We start from the raw sequence: 17,386 nt of genomic DNA, 5'->3' as shown, positions 1-17,386 counted from the left end.
CTTGCTTATTAGTTAGCACATTACGGATACTCCGTACCCCCGCAATCATAATGGTTGGCGTGGGTTCTCGGGGAATCGGGGCAGACGGAGCCTCTGCGTTTGCCCGACATTTGGGGGCCAAGGGCCAGCTTGGTGTTCTTGGTGCTGCACTGCTGGGCCGCCGGAGTCTTTTCGTGGGATGCTTCCAGGTTGCGGCCCCCCATATCCGTAGACATACCTTGGGCTGACTGGTTGAACTGCTTCTTGAAGTGGTAGAGATTGGCCCCGATGGACCTTCTGCAACGAACAGGTGGTGTGTGTTGATGCGCACGAAACACTGGCAATGAAACCAGGAGACCAAAGGCAAATCTCGATCGAGGTCGATTCACATCCTCCCACCGCCAACTGACCGTCCAGTCTGGGCCGCCCCTCTGTGTCAAGCAAAGACGCCATTGGAGGCTCACATCGCCATCGGTCGCGAGCCTTCAGGTCGCTTTCGCTGTTGCTACGCTCTGATACCTAGCTCACCTTGAGGAGTGAGTGAAGGCTCACACACGCCGTTCGTCCTTCTGCCCCCTCAAACATGACTTCAAAATCCAGATGGACAATTCCCTTCTCTGGCGTCGTCACCCCCTTCGTCTGGAATAGTTGAGTCTGTCCAGTCAGCAGTTCGGCCTAATGAACTGCAGCAACGTTGCAAACTCTTTGGCGAGTAAGTGTCCATCAGGAACGGAGTTGTCCTTCGGCCATCCATCCTTTCGGCCCTCACGAAGCTCTTCGGGTCCGCGTCTCAGAAGTACGTAAAAGCTGCCAGTCACATTCGTATCCGAAAATGCGCACAACATGGCGATAGTACATGACCATTATCAATGCAGGAGAAACAGGAGGAGAACCTTATGGGCTTATTGACAAGTGTTTTGCAACTGCTATCCATCACCATTCACATGCTCCTGATTCCGCAGCGTGATTGATCTCTTTTTGGCATGAAGTCGCATGTCGAGCGCGACTCAGTTTAAGTTCTGTACGTCTTATCACCCTTTTAGCTGCGGCGCAATGTGCCCCGAGGGTCAGGATCTGAGTGGTAGGCTGCAGGCCGTCTTTTGGTCCCCGAACAGCGATTTTCAATACAGACACATTACCGATGGGGACGAAGAGAGAAAGATAGAGACTCCGGAATTTAGCCAGTGGGATGTCCGTATGATACTAAGAAATGCCTCCAGGGAGAATCAAGCAAAGCCGACTGGTATCCCTCCGCTGAAATCCCATGTACAAAGCGACCAACAAGTCCCAAATCCCAACGGTTCTTCGCCCAGGTTTTCCCACAAACATGGGGGCGGGCGGCTTTCACGGGACCTACCACTGTCTGTATCCGTCGTACAGGAGGCTTGTACGATTCTGTCCATCGCACGCACTCATGAGACCGGGGATTGATTGGACAGAACTGTAGGCCATGACAAGGATGCCGCTCGAGGAAGAAGCGGCCTCTTGGGCCGGGGAGACTCTCATCTGAGAGACTATGGGAGACTCTGGAGGAGGAGGCCGTTCCAGGCTCTGACCAACCCACGCTCAGAGCGACATTCCGCATTTTAGCCGTGGCGCTGCTACGCGGGTTCGCGGCCCGGCGGGCAGCGCAGACGGAGGTCGTGATGGGGCCACGAGCGCTCGATCTGCCCGTAAGCTCCGCGGCGCCCCCTCCCGCCCTATCTTTTTCACCCGGAAGAAGACGGTTTTGGTGCAAAGTGAGGTTTTTGAAGCAATTTATCTCGTCGCAGATGGATGGTGACCCCCTCCAGGCCAAGCCCAGAACGGCCGGACCAGCTTCTCGGCTCTGCATCCTGTTGTTCCTATGGCCATGCTGACGCGAAGGTAGAGATGGGAATTGTGGACACATTCTGCCTTGTAGTGCGGGCCGCGACCTTGAATCCCTTGATGATAAAGTCTTCGTGATGCCCCAAGAGTACACGCATTGTTTTATTTACTTTGATTTGAAAAGGGGTTTTCTGTGGTTCTATGAATTTCAGCCACACTAACACTCATGCCAATATTTGAGTCTGTCTTCTTCTGGCCACGATACAAACGACGAGGTCAACTACCGTTTCTTACCATTTCGGCCGTCTTGGTCCGCCACTATTTGCAACCCCTTTTGGGACGGTCACGAGGTGTCATTCTTCACTCGATTCGGAACTGCTGTCAAGAAAACCCCGAGTGACACTAGGCCCAGAACTTACTCTGTTCCTGCGCCGCCCGCTGCCTGTCCGGGTTTTTGGATCATTACCTCTGCAGGACAGGAGTTGTGTCCGGTTTCCACCACTTGGGAATAACAGGCGCTGACAGCCCACGACATTGTGGTGTGGTTTGCGCCGTCACGAGACATTTCGGAATATATAAAAAGAAGACTATTGAGAGCTGGGTTTACGCGTTGCGTTTCGTTCGCTCATTTGAAAGGCCTTGCTTTGGAGGCAACGATCGGATCAACTGACAGCTTCAATCTCACCTCGGCCAGCCGGATACAATATTCGATCTCACTTCTCATGATTCTCAACAACACAACGCATCAGTCTGAGAGTCACTTGAGCACATGAAGTGTCTCTTTTTTCTGCTCTACCCGGGAACTAGACCGGCCCATACACAATATTGATCATCCATCGGGAATCGCATCTGTTGGCTAGCGAAAGATTCTGTTGAGCAGGACTGAGCTTTACTGAGCAGCTGGAAAACCTTTGGTATCAGTACTTACTTTGACCCGTGAGTCGGCTGCAGGACTCGCGCATAGGCGTGTATCAGTGTGAGTGTGTGCATCCAAACACACTACTCACGCTGCTCTCGACTCGAGGTCTCGAGTAATAAGAGTTGCTAAAGTCTCCCCCACCACACCACCCCCCCTTTCGATCTCTGGACGACGGCAGCTCGGATGATCTTGGCCCGCTGGGCCGCTGGCCCCACTGAGGCGCCCCCCGCAAATGAGGAGGGGGGGAAAGGAGGAGGAGGAGAAGATGGAGATGAAGGAGAAGGAGGAGCAGCAGTTGGGGGAATTGGAGATGCCGGCAACACAGCGATCCTGACCGAGACGACCAGTAGTAATACGAGCTCAGGAAGCACAACACCAGCTCCCGCAGCACCCTCCTCGTCTGTCAAGTCCCCCAAATCACGACTGGGGAAGAAGTCTGCTACTACTCGCAGGGGGCTTGGGTCAGGTACACGTACAGGGTCAAGCAGCAGCAGCGGGAGCGGAAGCGGTGGGAGCATCGGAGGAGGGATACCGTTATTAGGAGGAGGGATACTAGGAGTAGGAGGACCCGGACAACCATCAGGAGGAGGGCAAGGAGGAGGAGGAGGAGGAAGACGCAGGACCTCTTCCAGAATTATTAAGACGACCCCGCCGTCGTCTACCGCCGTGTCCCGGGCCACCTCCGTCTCCCCTACCTCTACTCTCCTCACCTCGCCCCCTTCGTCTGCGGCCATCACAGCTGCAACCTCTGCCGCGACGACGCGCTCGCCCACCTCGACTCCCACTGCTGCAGTGGCCGGTGCCGCCGCTGCTGCAGCCGCTGCAAGCCGCAAGGTCTTCCCCAAAAGTATGGAGCCCCCCGTCGTCTCTTTTTACGGGGCCGAGCCCATCCCGTTGCCATCGCGCTTCGCTGGCGTCAAGAAGCGGCTCATCGCCGGCCACGAAGCTGCCTTTGAGGCTTCGTGGCACCGTCTCATCAATGCTCTGAGGACCGAGATTACAGATATCTCCACTCGTGGATCGGAGCTGATCCCGTCCATCAACTTCACCGACATCAATGACCCTGTCCGCGTCGAAGCCTTTGCGCACAGGCTGCGCCGGTATGGTGTAGCTGTCATACGCGGCGTTGTGCCGCCCAACGATGCTCAGAAATGGGTGCACGAAACTCACGAGTATCTCGACAAGAACCGCGAGTTCAAGCCACCCGCTCTTCACGACCCTACTTGCATTGATCTCTTCTGGACGCCCGTTCAGGTGCGTGCCCGCGCGCATCCCAACATGCTGCGCGCGCAAAAGTTCGCAATGTCCTTTTGGGAATCGACAGACGACGTGCACATCACCCGGGCACCTGTGAGCTATGCCGATCGTCTTCGTATTCACAACGACAAGCTCGGCGCCGTCGGTCAACCCACCGGAAACTCGGCCGCAGACTCTCTTAGCACCACTGCCTCATCTACCGTTATCGCGCAAATCGACAGCGGCAGTCTAGAACGCTGGGAACCGGACGGTTACGGCCGTGGCGGCACCTACGAGGCCGTCTTCCGCGGCGACTGGGAGTCCTACGATCCCTGGGATCCGGCCGGTCGAGTCGGTGCCACGACGGATCTGTACAACGGCGCGGGCGCCTGCAGCATCTTCCGCATGTTCCAGGGTATTCTCGCGCTCACCGAGGTTGAGCAGGGCATGGTGCGCGTGTTGCCGTCGCCCAAGCTGGTGGCTGCGTACTTCCTCTTGCGGCCGTTCTTCTCGCCGAAGCGTGGGCCGCCAGAGCAGCCGGATGGCGGCAAGGCGGACCAGTGGGCTGCGTATCTTGATGCGTCCAACTGGACGCTTGACCTGGAGCCAAATACCATTATCCACGGAGCCGTCCCGGGTCATGCTCAGCGTCTCACGGAACGCTGGCACCCGCATCTGCATCTGCGCAGGAGTCTGGTCTCTATGCCTAGCCTACAGGCCGGTGACTACGTCATCTGGCATTGCGACCAGGCCTACTCCATCATCACGGGCGGCACCAGGTTAGGCGTCCCGCCGTCGTTGCAAAACGAGTCAAATGAGCTTTCCCTGCTCACGTACACCCCCGTTTGCCCCCTAACGCAGACAAATGCCCTGTTCCTCGCTCGCCAGAGAAAGGCATTCCAGACCGGTCAACCGGGACCGGACTTTGACACGCTGGGTGGGCTGGGAAGCGAAGCCTCGCATCAGGATCGTCCCGGTGCCAAGGAGGTCGAGGAGTACGGCGGAGTCGACGGCCTCCGCGCAATGGGATTGGCACCCTACGATGTCGAACCAGCGGGTGTCATCCCGCCCAAGCATGCGGATGCCATGGATATTGATGATGAGGAGGGCATCAGGAACAAGACAAAGACGGAAGCGGAGACGGAAATCCTGCGGCTGGCAAACATCATTCTCTTCCCGAGCCGCTACGATTTCTATATTCCTACAAATGGCACCCGAGGCAGCGGCGATCGCACTCCTCGCGCGACTGCAGGACCGCCAAAGACGGTGGTGAACGGCAGTAAGAACGGCAGCAAGAGCTGACGGCGTTGGTTGAAGGGGCGATGGCGGCGCGGCGATCGGCGACAGGTAGACTCCTCGGGTAGAGAGATTGTGGAGGAAGAGGATGAGGACGACGAGGAACCGGAGACCATCGTCGAGACTGTGACCTCCAAGGGGATGAGTGAGGGAACCATCACAGTTACAGTCACCGCGGCGGAAGTCTAGATTGCTGTTTTTCTTACCGTGATACCCTGCAATCGGGCGACTCGTCGACGGAGGACTGGATGATAGAGGAAGAGAGAGTGTGTGAGGGTGGGACAGAGAGAATGGGAAGGCCGCCCCTTCAACGTGACGCTAGAAAGCACATATTACGCGTGTAGATGACGATCGAGTTCAGGATCGAGGAATGAAGGAAGACCTGTCAATATCCAGTACGACTGACTTTCGGACCGCGATTGAGGACAGGAACAACTGGTAGACGAAACTTTGCGAGATTTCATGCATCTTCATGGGCTTGGCGGGATCCGCCGTCAAGACCCGATACTTTGTTTTAGCCCTTCATCTTACCACATTTGATTTTGTATGCAATTGTATCTGCGGTCTGCAGACTGCAGACTGCAGACTGCAGACTGCAGACTGTGAGTGTACGACGTGAATAATTATGGCGAATATTGATCAAAGGGGCGGGCGTTGCAGGATGGCGGCCGGGACGTAGCCGGTTCTTCGGCTGAAGAGGACCGGGACGTGTTCCCGGCTCACACCACCACACTTCCCATTCTTAGGCTCTCTCATACCTAGTCTCACTTTCAGATGGCGCCGCCCCGAGAGTTTGGGACCGGGCCTGGCTCTGCGCCGGCCGCTGTATTGACCTTACAGCCGGGAATGCGCTTTTGGGCGATCCGATTAGATCCCCTGGCTGTTGCGTTGTCAAACCCGCGCCCTTGAAGGGTGAAGAAGCATATAACGAAGCTCCTCCATGACCTACTGTTCATATTGATATTGCAATGGCAAAAACTTGTACCAAACTTGTACCTGTCTCGGTGGGCACATTGCGAGCACTTCACGCAATGGAGGGCACCACATCGCCGCATCTCAGAAACCCCACGCATGCGAGCCACTTCCCCGTGTTTTATTGCTCCCGGTCTTGATCATGTATTTTGCAAACAGCATACCGGTCTGTCATTATCTTCCCTTAAGCCGAATTGGTCCCAGTTTGATCGGTCAAGCGTCGGCGCCCCTCTCGGTCTGGATCCTATCTTGGGGCGCATCGACCCATTTAATACAACCAAATGTACGTAATAAAACACTTTGAAAAAGAGGGTTCGCGCGGTGATAGTGAATTTCCCCGGACGACAAGACGGGGATGCGTTAGTGCCTGACACCACTCCACTGTCATCTAATTACTATCAGGTCTCTCTGCCTCGTCTCGAACGCCGCGTTCTGGTGATGGGTTACCGGCACGAATACACAGACCGTACGGCGTAGAGTTGAGACTTTGAGAAAGCCAAGACAATTTACTGGGACCAAGGCCGGCCAAACCTAGACAAACGCGCGCCCTACAGACAAACTAGGTACGGGATTCCGAATCCTGCTGTCTGCACTCTGCACTCTGCACTCTGCAGACGAGCGAGTCAGGCCCCGAACGTTCCCGCAAGCCGTGATTGGGACGATGCCAGACCGCGCTGTGTAGCCTGCGTGCCTGCGTTCAGGTTGGGCGTCTTGGACCCGGGGCTGGGTTCTTTGTCGGGGTTCTACCCGCTTTCTGTGCATCTTCTCCTGCAATGGCACCGCAAATAATCCCGCCATGCTCCTTGTTTGATGGGAAAGGTACGGAACATGGACATGCCAGCCCGGAGCTAAGCAGGGCCTCCAGGGCTTCTGCTGCCGCGTTCCTCGAGGAAGCAACACACCTTTTCGGCGTGGCCGCCGGCAGACACAAGCAGTACAGAGCCGTCAGTCTTGTCAGAACGCGGTCGTTTGTCGGCAGTAATTGGAGCTAAGCCCCAAGTTTTCGCCTCTCACCCGCGCTTCTCCAAGGGTCTTTTCGGTCTTTTAGGTGCTTCAGCCAACCATCAACTCGACGCCTATCGGATAATGGGGGGGCTTCTTCCTGGTTCTCATGGCTGAATCCGACGTCGGATGTCGCTCGACCCATTGCCAAGACATTAGGAAATGGTCTGGCTCAAGACCAAAGGCTTGCGGCTTGAGGCCTTGGATTCTGGAGAGACTTGGAGACAAGCTCAGAACCTGGAGCACACGTCAGCCCGACGCCAACCAGGAAGAACTGAAGGGAGCGAAAGGCGTGAAAAGTCTCAGCAAATGCTTGATGCGTGGGCCGCCCAATCGACGACTGCCGGGGATTTTCTGGGCCCCTTGTTCTACCCAGTACCATCTGTTCCACCAAGTCTCCTCTTTCGGATCAGTGGCTATCGTCGGCATCACATTCAGATTTCCTCTTACCCCAATGCTTGAGGTGATTCTCAGCTCATGGCCTGCCGTTGGCCTGTTGCTGCAATGCTTCGACCAGGCGCGGAATTCGGATGTGTACGCCAGTGGAACCCTTGGACGGCTAATCGTAAACGTGGGAATGGGGGCATCTTCATCGGGAATGGATCAAAGAAACGCGTCAAGATACCCTCAACGAGGTGACTTTCTCTCCGTTGTCGTCGGTATCGCCCGTTCTGACGTTGCCTCCCTTACCCCCAAGCAGGGATGCTTTCTCCTCGCTCTCCTCAAGTCTCCTCCCCCCGCGCCCACATTTCTGATCGCCCCAGCCAGTTGCCAACCATCCCCTGGCGCGGTTTGCTTATCTCTGCGGGGCTCCTATTAGATGGGGCACTTGGGCCCGTCCGTTGGTCTTGTCTATCACGACCCGAGTAAGTCGCATACTTACACACATACCCAGTGGTAATACCTCCGTAACGCTCCGTATTGGCTTGTCTCTCTCCCAGGAACCGGGAGACGTCAGATGAAGATTAGCAAGCTAACCATGGAGGGGAAGGGGGGCCGCCGGACGCAAGGTAGCGTCGGGCCAGGGGCACACAACCAACTCATCTATATAGAATAACTGCCCTCCTCACTCGTCCAGGTTGTTGAGTTGTGTTTCAGTCGCATCCCATTCGATCTGCTCGGCGTCTCTGCGAGTGGTAATACCCGACCTCAGCCATCAATTACCTATACCTAGACGACTTGTGTTTTTAGACAGTCGGACGTCGGATCACCGAAGAAAAAAAACAGATCTTACCGTCACCCGCCCAACATGGCTTCAGGGATGGAAGAAAAGACTGTCGGCCTCAGCCGTGCCGACAGCACCAACAGCAACAAGCTCGGGACTGTCATGTCTGGCACCAATGCTGCTGTTGCTCAACAGTATGGCGAGACCCAGCGTGGTCTCAGCCCTCGCCATGTCCAGCTGATGGCTATCGGAGGTTCTATTGGTACCGGTCTTTGGGTAGGTCTTCTCACAGCCTTACGATGTTTGCGATTCGCAGCTCAGCTATCTCGAGATTCTAATCCGTCTTGACAGGTCGGTATTGGCGGTGTCTTGTCCAAGGCCGGCCCTCTCAGTCTCGTTCTCGGTTACACTTTCTGGGGTCTCCTCTTCATCTGGCCGCTCAACTTGTCTGTCGCCGAAATGTGCGCCTACCTGCCCATTCGCGGTACCATCTTCGAACTCGCCTCTCGCTTTGTTGACCCTGCTCTCGGTTTCGCCATGGGATGGACTTACTTCTTCGCCGGTCTCATGTTGGTTTGTACGGAATACAGCGCTGTCGCAACGGTCATTCAATACTGGAACGCGGATATCAACCCGGCTGCCTGGATTGCCGTGGCCATGGTCTCCTGTGTGGCGGTCAACTTGGTTGCAGTCAAGTACTACGGAGAATCCGAGTTCATCATGGCTTCGACAAAGGTCATACTGCTGATCGGCCTGTGCCTTATCACCCTCATCACCATGTCCGGCGGCAACCCTATGAACGACGCCTATGGATTCCGTAACTGGGGCGACGGCAACTACATCCACGCCTACTTCACCGACGGGTCGACAGGGAGGTTCTTGGGATTCTGGAAGGTTGTCATCTACGCTGCCTTCACCATTGCCGGTCCCGACATGATCGCCCTCGCCGCTGGTGAGATCCAAAACCCCCGCCGCACCATCCCCCGCGTCGCCAAGCTCATCTTCTACCGCCTTGTCGGTTTCTACGTTGTCGGTGTTCTGTGCGTCGGCATCATCTGCAGCTCCCGCGACCCTGGCTTGCTCGGCGCCATTGAGAGCGGCGAGCCCGGTGCTGGTGCTTCCCCTTGGGTCGTTGGTATCAAGAACCTCCACATCAAGGCTCTTCCCGATATCATCAATGCCTTCATTCTCCTCTCTGGATGGTGAGTACCCTTGGTACGTGATGCTTACTCTCGAATCATGCTAACAGCTTTCAAGGTCCTGCGGTAACGCTTACCTCTACTCGACTTCCCGCACTCTATATGGTCTCGCTCGCGACGGACAGGCCCCCAAGTTCCTCCTCAAGTGCACCAAGGCCGGTGTTCCTATCTACTCCGTCCTTGTCGTCACTGTCATCTCCTGCATCACCTTCCTTGTCTCGTCAAACAGCGCCGTCGATGTCTTCTTCTGGTTCGTCGACTTGACCACCACCGCCCTGATCATGACCTACACCTTCATGCTCATCACCTACATGGGCTTCTACCGCGCCCGCATGGCCCAGAACTTCCCTCCCGAGACGCTCCCCTACCTGTCTCCCTGGACCCCGTACTTCCCCGGTCTGGCTCTGCTTTTGGGCATCCTGGCTCTCATCTTTGTCGGTTTTGACAACTTCTATCCCTTCAGCGTGAGAGGCTTCATCACCTCCTACTTTGGCCTCATCTTTGGTGTCGTCACCTTTCTCATCTGGAAGGTTCTGAAGAGGACCCGCTTCGTTCACCCCAAGGAGGCAGATCTCATCAGCGGAAAGGCAGAGGTTGATGCCGAGTGCCGTCATTGGGAGGAGGGTGGCATCGAGGAGGTGGAGAGAGCGAGACTGGCTGAGATGTCTTTCGTTAGGAGAACCTGGGAAAAGATGTGGTAAAAGTTGCTGGTAGCATAACGATAATTATTTGATGTTTCAATGACTATAACATTCTGTCAAACGTGCGACTATCATTCTTTCTTGACGTCTGGGCTTCGTTGAACAACTTGCTCCAACTTGGTAATGTTTAACTAAGCTCAACCACTTGGACTCAGAGATATAGGCTACATCAGCGAAACACTGCTTGCTTACAGCTGTTGACTCATATCCAGATACGTTAACCCCGGCCAGCTTGTGCTCCCATTAGAGCCAATGCAACCGACACAATCCCTGGAACTACGCTGCGTCCTTCCATCTGACTGCATCAAGTCGCTCGCTCGCTCGTTCTTTGACGGACATGATTGCCACCATAACTTTCTGGTAGCTCAGCAGGGAGAGCGGCAGGTGCCGTTCACCGCGGTCCTGCAGGTCGTGTGTTCAAATCATACCCAGAGCCGAATATCATTTTTGCTTATTCTACTTACTCAGTTTTCGATCTACGGTGTCATTACAGCGCCTATTCCAAGCCCCATAACATTTAGTACATGAACTGACACCGTCGTCTCTCAATTACGTAAAGCTCATTTTCCCCGCCTCGCTTGGACTTGCGGGAAAGTTCGCTCGTCTCCAACTCTCCAAGGTGTCCATGCAGATTCGTGTTCTAGATGCAACTTCAACTCACTTGGCGCGGCTCTCGTTGCGAAACCGGCTTATCCCACCGGGTCTAAGATGCTCAAATTCTCCAAACTCACGCGATCATTTACTACAGCCGTGCTGGCCTAGCAATGCGGCCCGCCAGGTATTCGACCTCACGACAAAAGGCATGCCAGCCATGCGCGACCGCCAAAGCCAAATGTGACCGGAAAGCTGTGACATGTTCCCGGTGCCACCAGCGGGGCCTCCCATGTCTCTATCCACAGACTCGGACGATCCCTTCATCCGCGCCGGGTGCTGCCGGTCTGCATTCAGAGGCTGAAGCCGAGGTCGATACGGACCGCGTAGCAACCACGATATCCGCGACTGTGGAAGCGAACGCGGGGATCTCGCCGTTTCGAATCATTCCGTCAAACGAGACGAGCGCTTCCTTTCGGGCGGGCGAACTGCTAGCCACAGACACTAATCGATCAGACGTCCTCAAGCCTGAGGTGTTCGACTTCTCGGACATGGGCCTTGTCTGCACCATCAACGCTGATGACATTGCCAATCGATGGCTGAATAACTTCGTCCCAATACCGGGACAATTGGCAAAGAACTACTCGCCGAGTATATCGGCTTTCATCAAGAGGATTCTGGAATCCTACGTAGATTGTTCCATCCGCGGGCGCAAGGTTCCTCCTTTTGTACATTGGTCCCAGATAACTCTGCCATCCAGCCAACCCTTGTCAAATTGTCTTAGGGCCATTCGAAGCTTTGGTGGGCCCGATGTGGCAGGCGCCGAGGCCGTAGCCAACGAACTCAAGGTAGAGATGGCGAGGCTTTACAGCCAACACGCCTCCTACGATGATATGGCACTTCTCGCAGCATTTCAAACGCATCTTATTTACGCCATGGTCATCTTTTTCAAATTCGGGAAAGCTTATCACCCATTTCTACGGGAGGCCATGATGAGTACCCAAGACCTCGCATGTGCGGTGGCGAAGAAAGGACTCACGTGCGTTTCCGGAGATGAGCCCCGTCCCAGGTGGGAGTGCTGGATTGCCGCCGAGGCTAAACGAAGAACTCTGTTCACGATGTGCCTCTTCGATAGCGCCCTGCTGACACATGACGGCCTCTCAACTCATCTTGCCACCGAGTTACGCGGGTTATCAGCGCCGGCGTCCAAGGCGTTGTGGGAGACTCGAACGAGGCGCGACTGGAGAGGTGTATATGACCTTCAGCAAGCAGAATGGCCAGATAGTTGGCTGGCTATCGACGAATTATGGCCTGTGCCTGGAAATTTCAGCGAGACTGAAGTTATCCACAGGCGTTCAAGAGTAAAAGCATGGCTGGAGGACCTAGACGAATTCGGCACAATGATATATGCTGTGACCAGCGGTACCCACGGTACCTGATTCCGGTCAAAGACATTTGTTATTCACATTAAGGTCAGGTGTCTGAGAAGCGTATAATAATTTCTTGGAATCAGTATTGACTGGAGACTGGATGTGGTCCCCCCCCAAGTATGGAGGCTGAAACAAATACTCAAACTATCGTGATCATCTCTTCAGCGACATGCGCGAACCAGTCTCGAAGTGGATATTCTTCCGTGCGGCAGAAGCCAACACGACGGAACTCTTGCGGCTGGCTTGTTGCCTCTAGCAGGAGCCCGTACCAACGGCTTGGTTCTTTGACTCTTCTCGACACCTGTAAGTAGTAGAGAGGGATGTTACTTCCGCAGTAATCCTTGTCGAACACTGCTAATCCGACCATGATCCCATTCTCCTTGAGCAAATCAATTGCTAACTCTTTCCGATAGGTCGAGAACCTCTGATAACCCGGGGATTCTGGGTTTTCTCTTGGATCGGCTAGTCTGAGCTTTCCTTCTAGCTGCAGATATCCCGATTTCAACATACCCCTCGGGTCCAAGCCGAGTGGCGTTGTCTCTGCTTGAGTAATCCTCACCACCACCTCCATCTCGTTTCCCGAGGGCAGAATGTTTCCGATCTCGGGCATCATGACAGCGCCTTCCAAAGACGCCCAACTCCAACTTGGGGCGCGAAAGCCATCTAACGGGGTTTCAAGCCAATTCTCGCTTCTCCTCCAAAGCAACCCATAATGCAGGTGGTACTTCCACAACCCGGCAAGGTATCGCTGCCCGGTGCATTCCTCCATCACCTTGGCGAGACCGGAAAGCGCTGGTAGCCGATCGTAGGACTTGGTGATGCCTCTTCTACTATATGCCGATACCATATCGTACCAGTCCCACACGAATTCTGATGTAGATAGACGTCCTTGCGCAAAAGGGTATGAAAGGTGAAGTCGTTCGTCCCACACTAACTTTTGCACTGCGAATGCATCCGTCGGTACCCCATCTTCTGCCAGACGAGATTCACGACATTCCCAAAGAAGTTGATCAGAGTCGTAGTGTACCATTCGGGCAGATAGCAGGCGCTCTTGCGTTACCCACGCACGTGAATGTAGGATGCTTTGTGGTAGGTGACTGAAGTCACGAGGTCTAGGTCGTAAGAATACGGGAATAGACACCGATTCATCGTTCGTCTTCCGAGTACACTTAACTTGAACGTGATTTGAAGTTGAACGCGGTAAGAAGCAACCCCCTGTGGAGTCTGCGGACGCTGAGGCAGCGATAGTCAGACATGAAGAGGCGTAGATAGTGCCCATCTTCACACTCTCGAGTTCCCAGTCCTCTTTTGAGTCCTGTACGATGCAGAGGGAGTCGATCCATAGATACTGAACGCCAAGTGACCTCGTTATCAAGACTGCGTTTCTGAACGTCGGAGGTAACTTGGACATTGGCAGCGACTTGATGTGGCCATTGATTGTCTCGCTAGTGGTGCGAATAACAGGATGTAAGCCCCAACAGTGACTTAATGTCATGTATCGGCCGACTTCTCCACTCGTCACAACGAGCCGAGGCTCCCTCACTCCTTCGACACCAACATCTACAACTCGTGTGGGCAGAGTAGCAGGGGCTGAATGGCAACTCTGGTGGCGGTCTTCACACTCGCGCACCCAGTCTTTCACAAGACTGAGTTGCTTAGCGGGAGGTTTGATGGGTCTGCCTAGGATGGAGTTCTCTAGCCGGGTCGTCTCGTCTTTGGGATAGAAGCTGAAATAGCAGTATGCCCTCGGGCTCAGGCGATCGCAGCGGACCTTGACCCAAAAGAGTCCCCGAGACTCGTACTTCTCATCTTTGTACTGAGTGCCCCGCAAGATAACCGGCGAGTCTGTGTCATACCAAGCCTCTTGGTCAACACTAACTCCCTCGACCCGGAGCTTTTCGGTGATAGATGTGTGGAAGAGTTGACACAAATCGCACGCAGAAACATTTCTCTCGAGATCAGCGATTGAAGAATGAAGAATAATGTCTTGAACTTCGTATTCCTCATCAACTAGGTCAGCAAGATCAAGCTGACGGCAATCTTGACAAAGAGACATGGTCGAGGGCTTCTGGGCGTCAACATGTTCCGATGAAGGTCGAAATGAGAAAATGAGCAGCTGACTTATGAGGGGTTTACCAGGAAGCCCCGCTGCACACATATAGACTTGGGCTCCATTCGTAGTGAATGATACAGGAGGTTGGAGCTCATGCAGCTCTGCGTGTGCACAAAACAGGGTTACATTCAGCCGGCGTATCTTCTGCGACGCCAAGCGCTTCACTGGAGATTTCAGAGTTCCACTGTACTGTCATTACCACTGAATAACCAGCAGGTGTCTAATGTTGTACCATAGTAGGCGAAGGTCACCAGTTGGTGGCGGTCTTGAACCTACCAAGTCTACATCAATTTCCGCGGGGGAAGAATGTTAGCAGCAACCATGCGATCAAAGGCGATGAGATAGCCTTCGGTCATGCCCAACTCTTCCCTAAACCCAACAGACCGGATCTTATCCAGACACATTGCCCGATTTCTCTGTAAGAGAGAAAAACCGACCCCCATCGTGAATATCCAAGACGCAGCTGGTATATCACGGTGCTTCAAGCCATACTCGGCACACATCCTGTTGTAGTCATCTTGGTGTTCTTCCCACCACTTTTCGACGGGAAACGTTGCTGAAAAATATTTTAAGATATATCAAAGAGGAATGGCAGCGGTATAGAGACTCACTCTGTGCTCCCTCAACTGGAGGCGTTCCCTGCAGCCCGAAATAATCGACCATGACAGGCCATCGCTCCACCCAGGAAACTGGAGTTGCATTATCAGCAGTATTGAAAGCTTCCCCGTTCGATTCTTCTGGCTTCACGGTCGATAAATAAATATGAGACTTTGCAATAATATCCTGCGATGAGTCTGTGTTGGTGTGGGTGTAGTTCGTAGCTGTACCAATGAACTTGATTTCGGCTCCGGGCCCATGGACATAACGCCAGAGCGCAAGGAAAAGAGCGATCGGCTCAAGAAACGTCATGATTGAAGTCGTACCAGGAACGAAGCCGACGATTGCATCGGGGCGAACTTCACACCATCTCCAGGACTTGCCCTTCTGTAACTCCTCGATAGCATCTACTTGCCCGTAGTAGAAGATTTCATCTCCGTATGGAGACGGAATTCGCGGCTGAGACTCTTTCAATGGAGGATGTATCTCAATCTTGTCCTGATGTTGGAAGACAGCCACTCCGTAGCTCTATTTCAGTATCGTAAGTAAGGTAGTGGCATACAATGAACACAGCAGAGTAGCAGATGGCAGATTACTAACGTTGGTGCCAGTCTGCAAACTCAGAAATTTCAGACTTGAGCAGATCTCATCAACCGCCTTGACAGCGTTTCGAGTCATGGTGACGTTGATATTACGAATCTCCATGACGTCGACTGAATATGCTGTCGCATTTGAGTAGGCTCTTTCCGTCTCAGTTCACATACCATATCTCGTCAACGGCTGCAATACTGACCACAGTAGTACACATGCGTGATGTCCTGCATGTTGGGGATCTTGATTTTCATTTGCTCCTTGATAGTCTCGATGTCCTCACGTAAGTTGATGCCAGAGTAGATCTCCAAACGAGGATCATTCTTGGGAAGCTGGCTTCCTGGCAGGTCCATCGGTCGGTTTGTTAGACCAATAATGCGGCAAAATGTGGATGCTGTGGGATAAATGAACAGATTGTTTGTGACGGCCCATCCGGAGATCCCACTAGCCCCGAAGACCAGCGCGACATATTTGCTGGGAGGCTCCATAGTCGGGAAAGACCTGATCGAATGATACGCCAGCCAGTAACTTGTTGTCAGCGGGAGGTTGAGATCTTGAAGAACAGGGACTGGAGAACGAAGAGAAGAGTTGGGATCAAAGAGCCTGACGGAGCGTGTGTCGCTTATTTATGACGGCGTAGATGGCCATGATACTTGGCTAGAGCCTGATGGTCTAGACCCCGAGTCTTGAGTGTTTACCGGACAATACTGCCTACAGCAGACCTTGGACCGAGCTGTCGGATTCGAACCCTAGTCGCCCGTTGCCTGGTCCGGGCCGCGGGGTTCGAACTGTGGAGTTACAGAGAGAGTGCGAGTGGTCGAATCACATTCTTCAGCGAAGAAGCGCTAGACCCCTGCGACGAAGCGTCGATGGGTAGGACGAGGTGAAGGTTCTTATGAAGCCTAACTACCTTATTGTTGACTTCACTTCTTAGCTTTTGAAATCGTATGTTTTAAGATAGCAAGCATCTCTAAGGAGCACCATGGTACATATCGTGGCCCAACTAAACAGACTGAGGAGGTTCGGGAAGGAGATATGCCTCAAGAAGACCAGCACCAAGATAATGAGACTTGACTACAATTTTTGACGGAAATGGAATGTGCTTCAGTCATTGTCTGCTGAGCGAAATGCCATTGAATGCTATTGAATCGTTGCTACCCTACTCCCCGCTTGTCTCAATAGCCCAGGAAATGTTTTCGTTCCAACTTTGAAGCTTGTAGCCAGTCCACTAGCCTTTCCCTCCACGATCTCGATGCGTGTCTATTCAGGGACCTATTAGACAAGAGAAATTTTCATATGATCAGTGCCTAATCCGTTATGCCCGATACAGAAAAACAAGTACCCAATTTGTCCAGTCTAGTCGGCTCTTGATTGCGCGTTGGAACTCGTTCTCAAGAAAGGACCGGCGGGCCGCCGATCACGCGATTCGAGACAATTTAATTGTCTTGGGTGGTATAAGCAATATCCGAGTTAAGATTAGTACTTGACCAAAAAGGCGTTTTTTGAGGTTTGGAAAGCTCGGTTGAAGTATCCAGCCTTGCGGAAAATATCCACACATATTGAGACAAACGTACTCTCCCTGAGATTTAAAATACAAAACTCTACACGCTCAAGCTGCGATTACCAGCGGCTCCCGCTGACAAAATCGAAAAATCGCATCTACATATGTGTCAGGCAAGGTAGGTGAGTAGGTACCTCAAGTAAAGATGACTGCTGCACATGCAAGACTTGTCTATGGTAAGGCAGCTGAAATATTGTCTTCAATTTAAGAACCGACTGATAGCTT

General features: G+C 53.5%; 6 protein-coding genes across 6 annotated transcripts; 3 read left to right on the top strand and 3 right to left on the bottom strand.

Annotated features, from left to right (window-relative positions):
• Positions 1 to 20: 20 nt before the first annotated feature.
• On the bottom strand, positions 21 to 215 carry CTAM01_10794 (uncharacterized protein; the record flags this gene model as incomplete). The annotated part of the gene is made up of 1 exon (XM_060526806.1): positions 21 to 215. One exon carries the CDS (start codon positions 213 to 215, stop codon positions 21 to 23), a length of 195 nt encoding a protein of 64 aa, XP_060378594.1.
• Positions 216 to 2,890: 2,675 nt separating this feature from the next.
• Positions 2,891 to 5,428, top strand: CTAM01_10793 (uncharacterized protein; the record flags this gene model as incomplete). Its single annotated transcript, XM_060526805.1, has 2 exons — positions 2,891 to 5,222; positions 5,295 to 5,428. The coding sequence occupies 2 exons, from the start codon at positions 2,891 to 2,893 to the stop codon at positions 5,426 to 5,428; spliced, it is 2,466 nt and encodes an 821-aa protein (XP_060378593.1).
• Positions 5,429 to 8,462: 3,034 nt separating this feature from the next.
• Positions 8,463 to 10,278, top strand: CTAM01_10792 (amino acid permease; the record flags this gene model as incomplete). Its single annotated transcript, XM_060526804.1, has 3 exons — positions 8,463 to 8,654; positions 8,730 to 9,580; positions 9,636 to 10,278. 3 exons carry the CDS (start codon positions 8,463 to 8,465, stop codon positions 10,276 to 10,278), a joined length of 1,686 nt encoding a protein of 561 aa, XP_060378592.1.
• Positions 10,279 to 11,042: 764 nt separating this feature from the next.
• Positions 11,043 to 12,308, top strand: CTAM01_10791 (uncharacterized protein; the record flags this gene model as incomplete). Its single annotated transcript, XM_060526803.1, has 1 exon — positions 11,043 to 12,308. One exon carries the CDS (start codon positions 11,043 to 11,045, stop codon positions 12,306 to 12,308), a length of 1,266 nt encoding a protein of 421 aa, XP_060378591.1.
• Positions 12,309 to 12,438: 130 nt separating this feature from the next.
• On the bottom strand, positions 12,439 to 14,355 carry CTAM01_10790 (heterokaryon incompatibility protein; the record flags this gene model as incomplete). The annotated part of the gene is made up of 1 exon (XM_060526802.1): positions 12,439 to 14,355. The coding sequence occupies one exon, from the start codon at positions 14,353 to 14,355 to the stop codon at positions 12,439 to 12,441; it is 1,917 nt and encodes a 638-aa protein (XP_060378590.1).
• Positions 14,356 to 14,693: 338 nt separating this feature from the next.
• On the bottom strand, positions 14,694 to 16,088 carry CTAM01_10789 (uncharacterized protein; the record flags this gene model as incomplete). Its single annotated transcript, XM_060526801.1, has 4 exons — positions 14,694 to 14,968; positions 15,024 to 15,537; positions 15,610 to 15,731; positions 15,803 to 16,088. The coding sequence occupies 4 exons, from the start codon at positions 16,086 to 16,088 to the stop codon at positions 14,694 to 14,696; spliced, it is 1,197 nt and encodes a 398-aa protein (XP_060378589.1).
• Between the last annotated feature and the right edge of the window lie 1,298 nt (positions 16,089 to 17,386).

The sequence above is a fragment of the Colletotrichum tamarilloi genome (genome assembly GCF_030869305.1).
Source record: "Colletotrichum tamarilloi strain Tom-12 chromosome Unknown Scaffold_52.1, whole genome shotgun sequence".
Taxonomy (NCBI): Eukaryota; Fungi; Ascomycota; class Sordariomycetes; order Glomerellales; family Glomerellaceae; genus Colletotrichum; species Colletotrichum tamarilloi.
The sequence above is the reverse complement of the archived record's forward strand: the minus strand, read 5'-3'. Positions and strand labels throughout refer to the sequence as shown.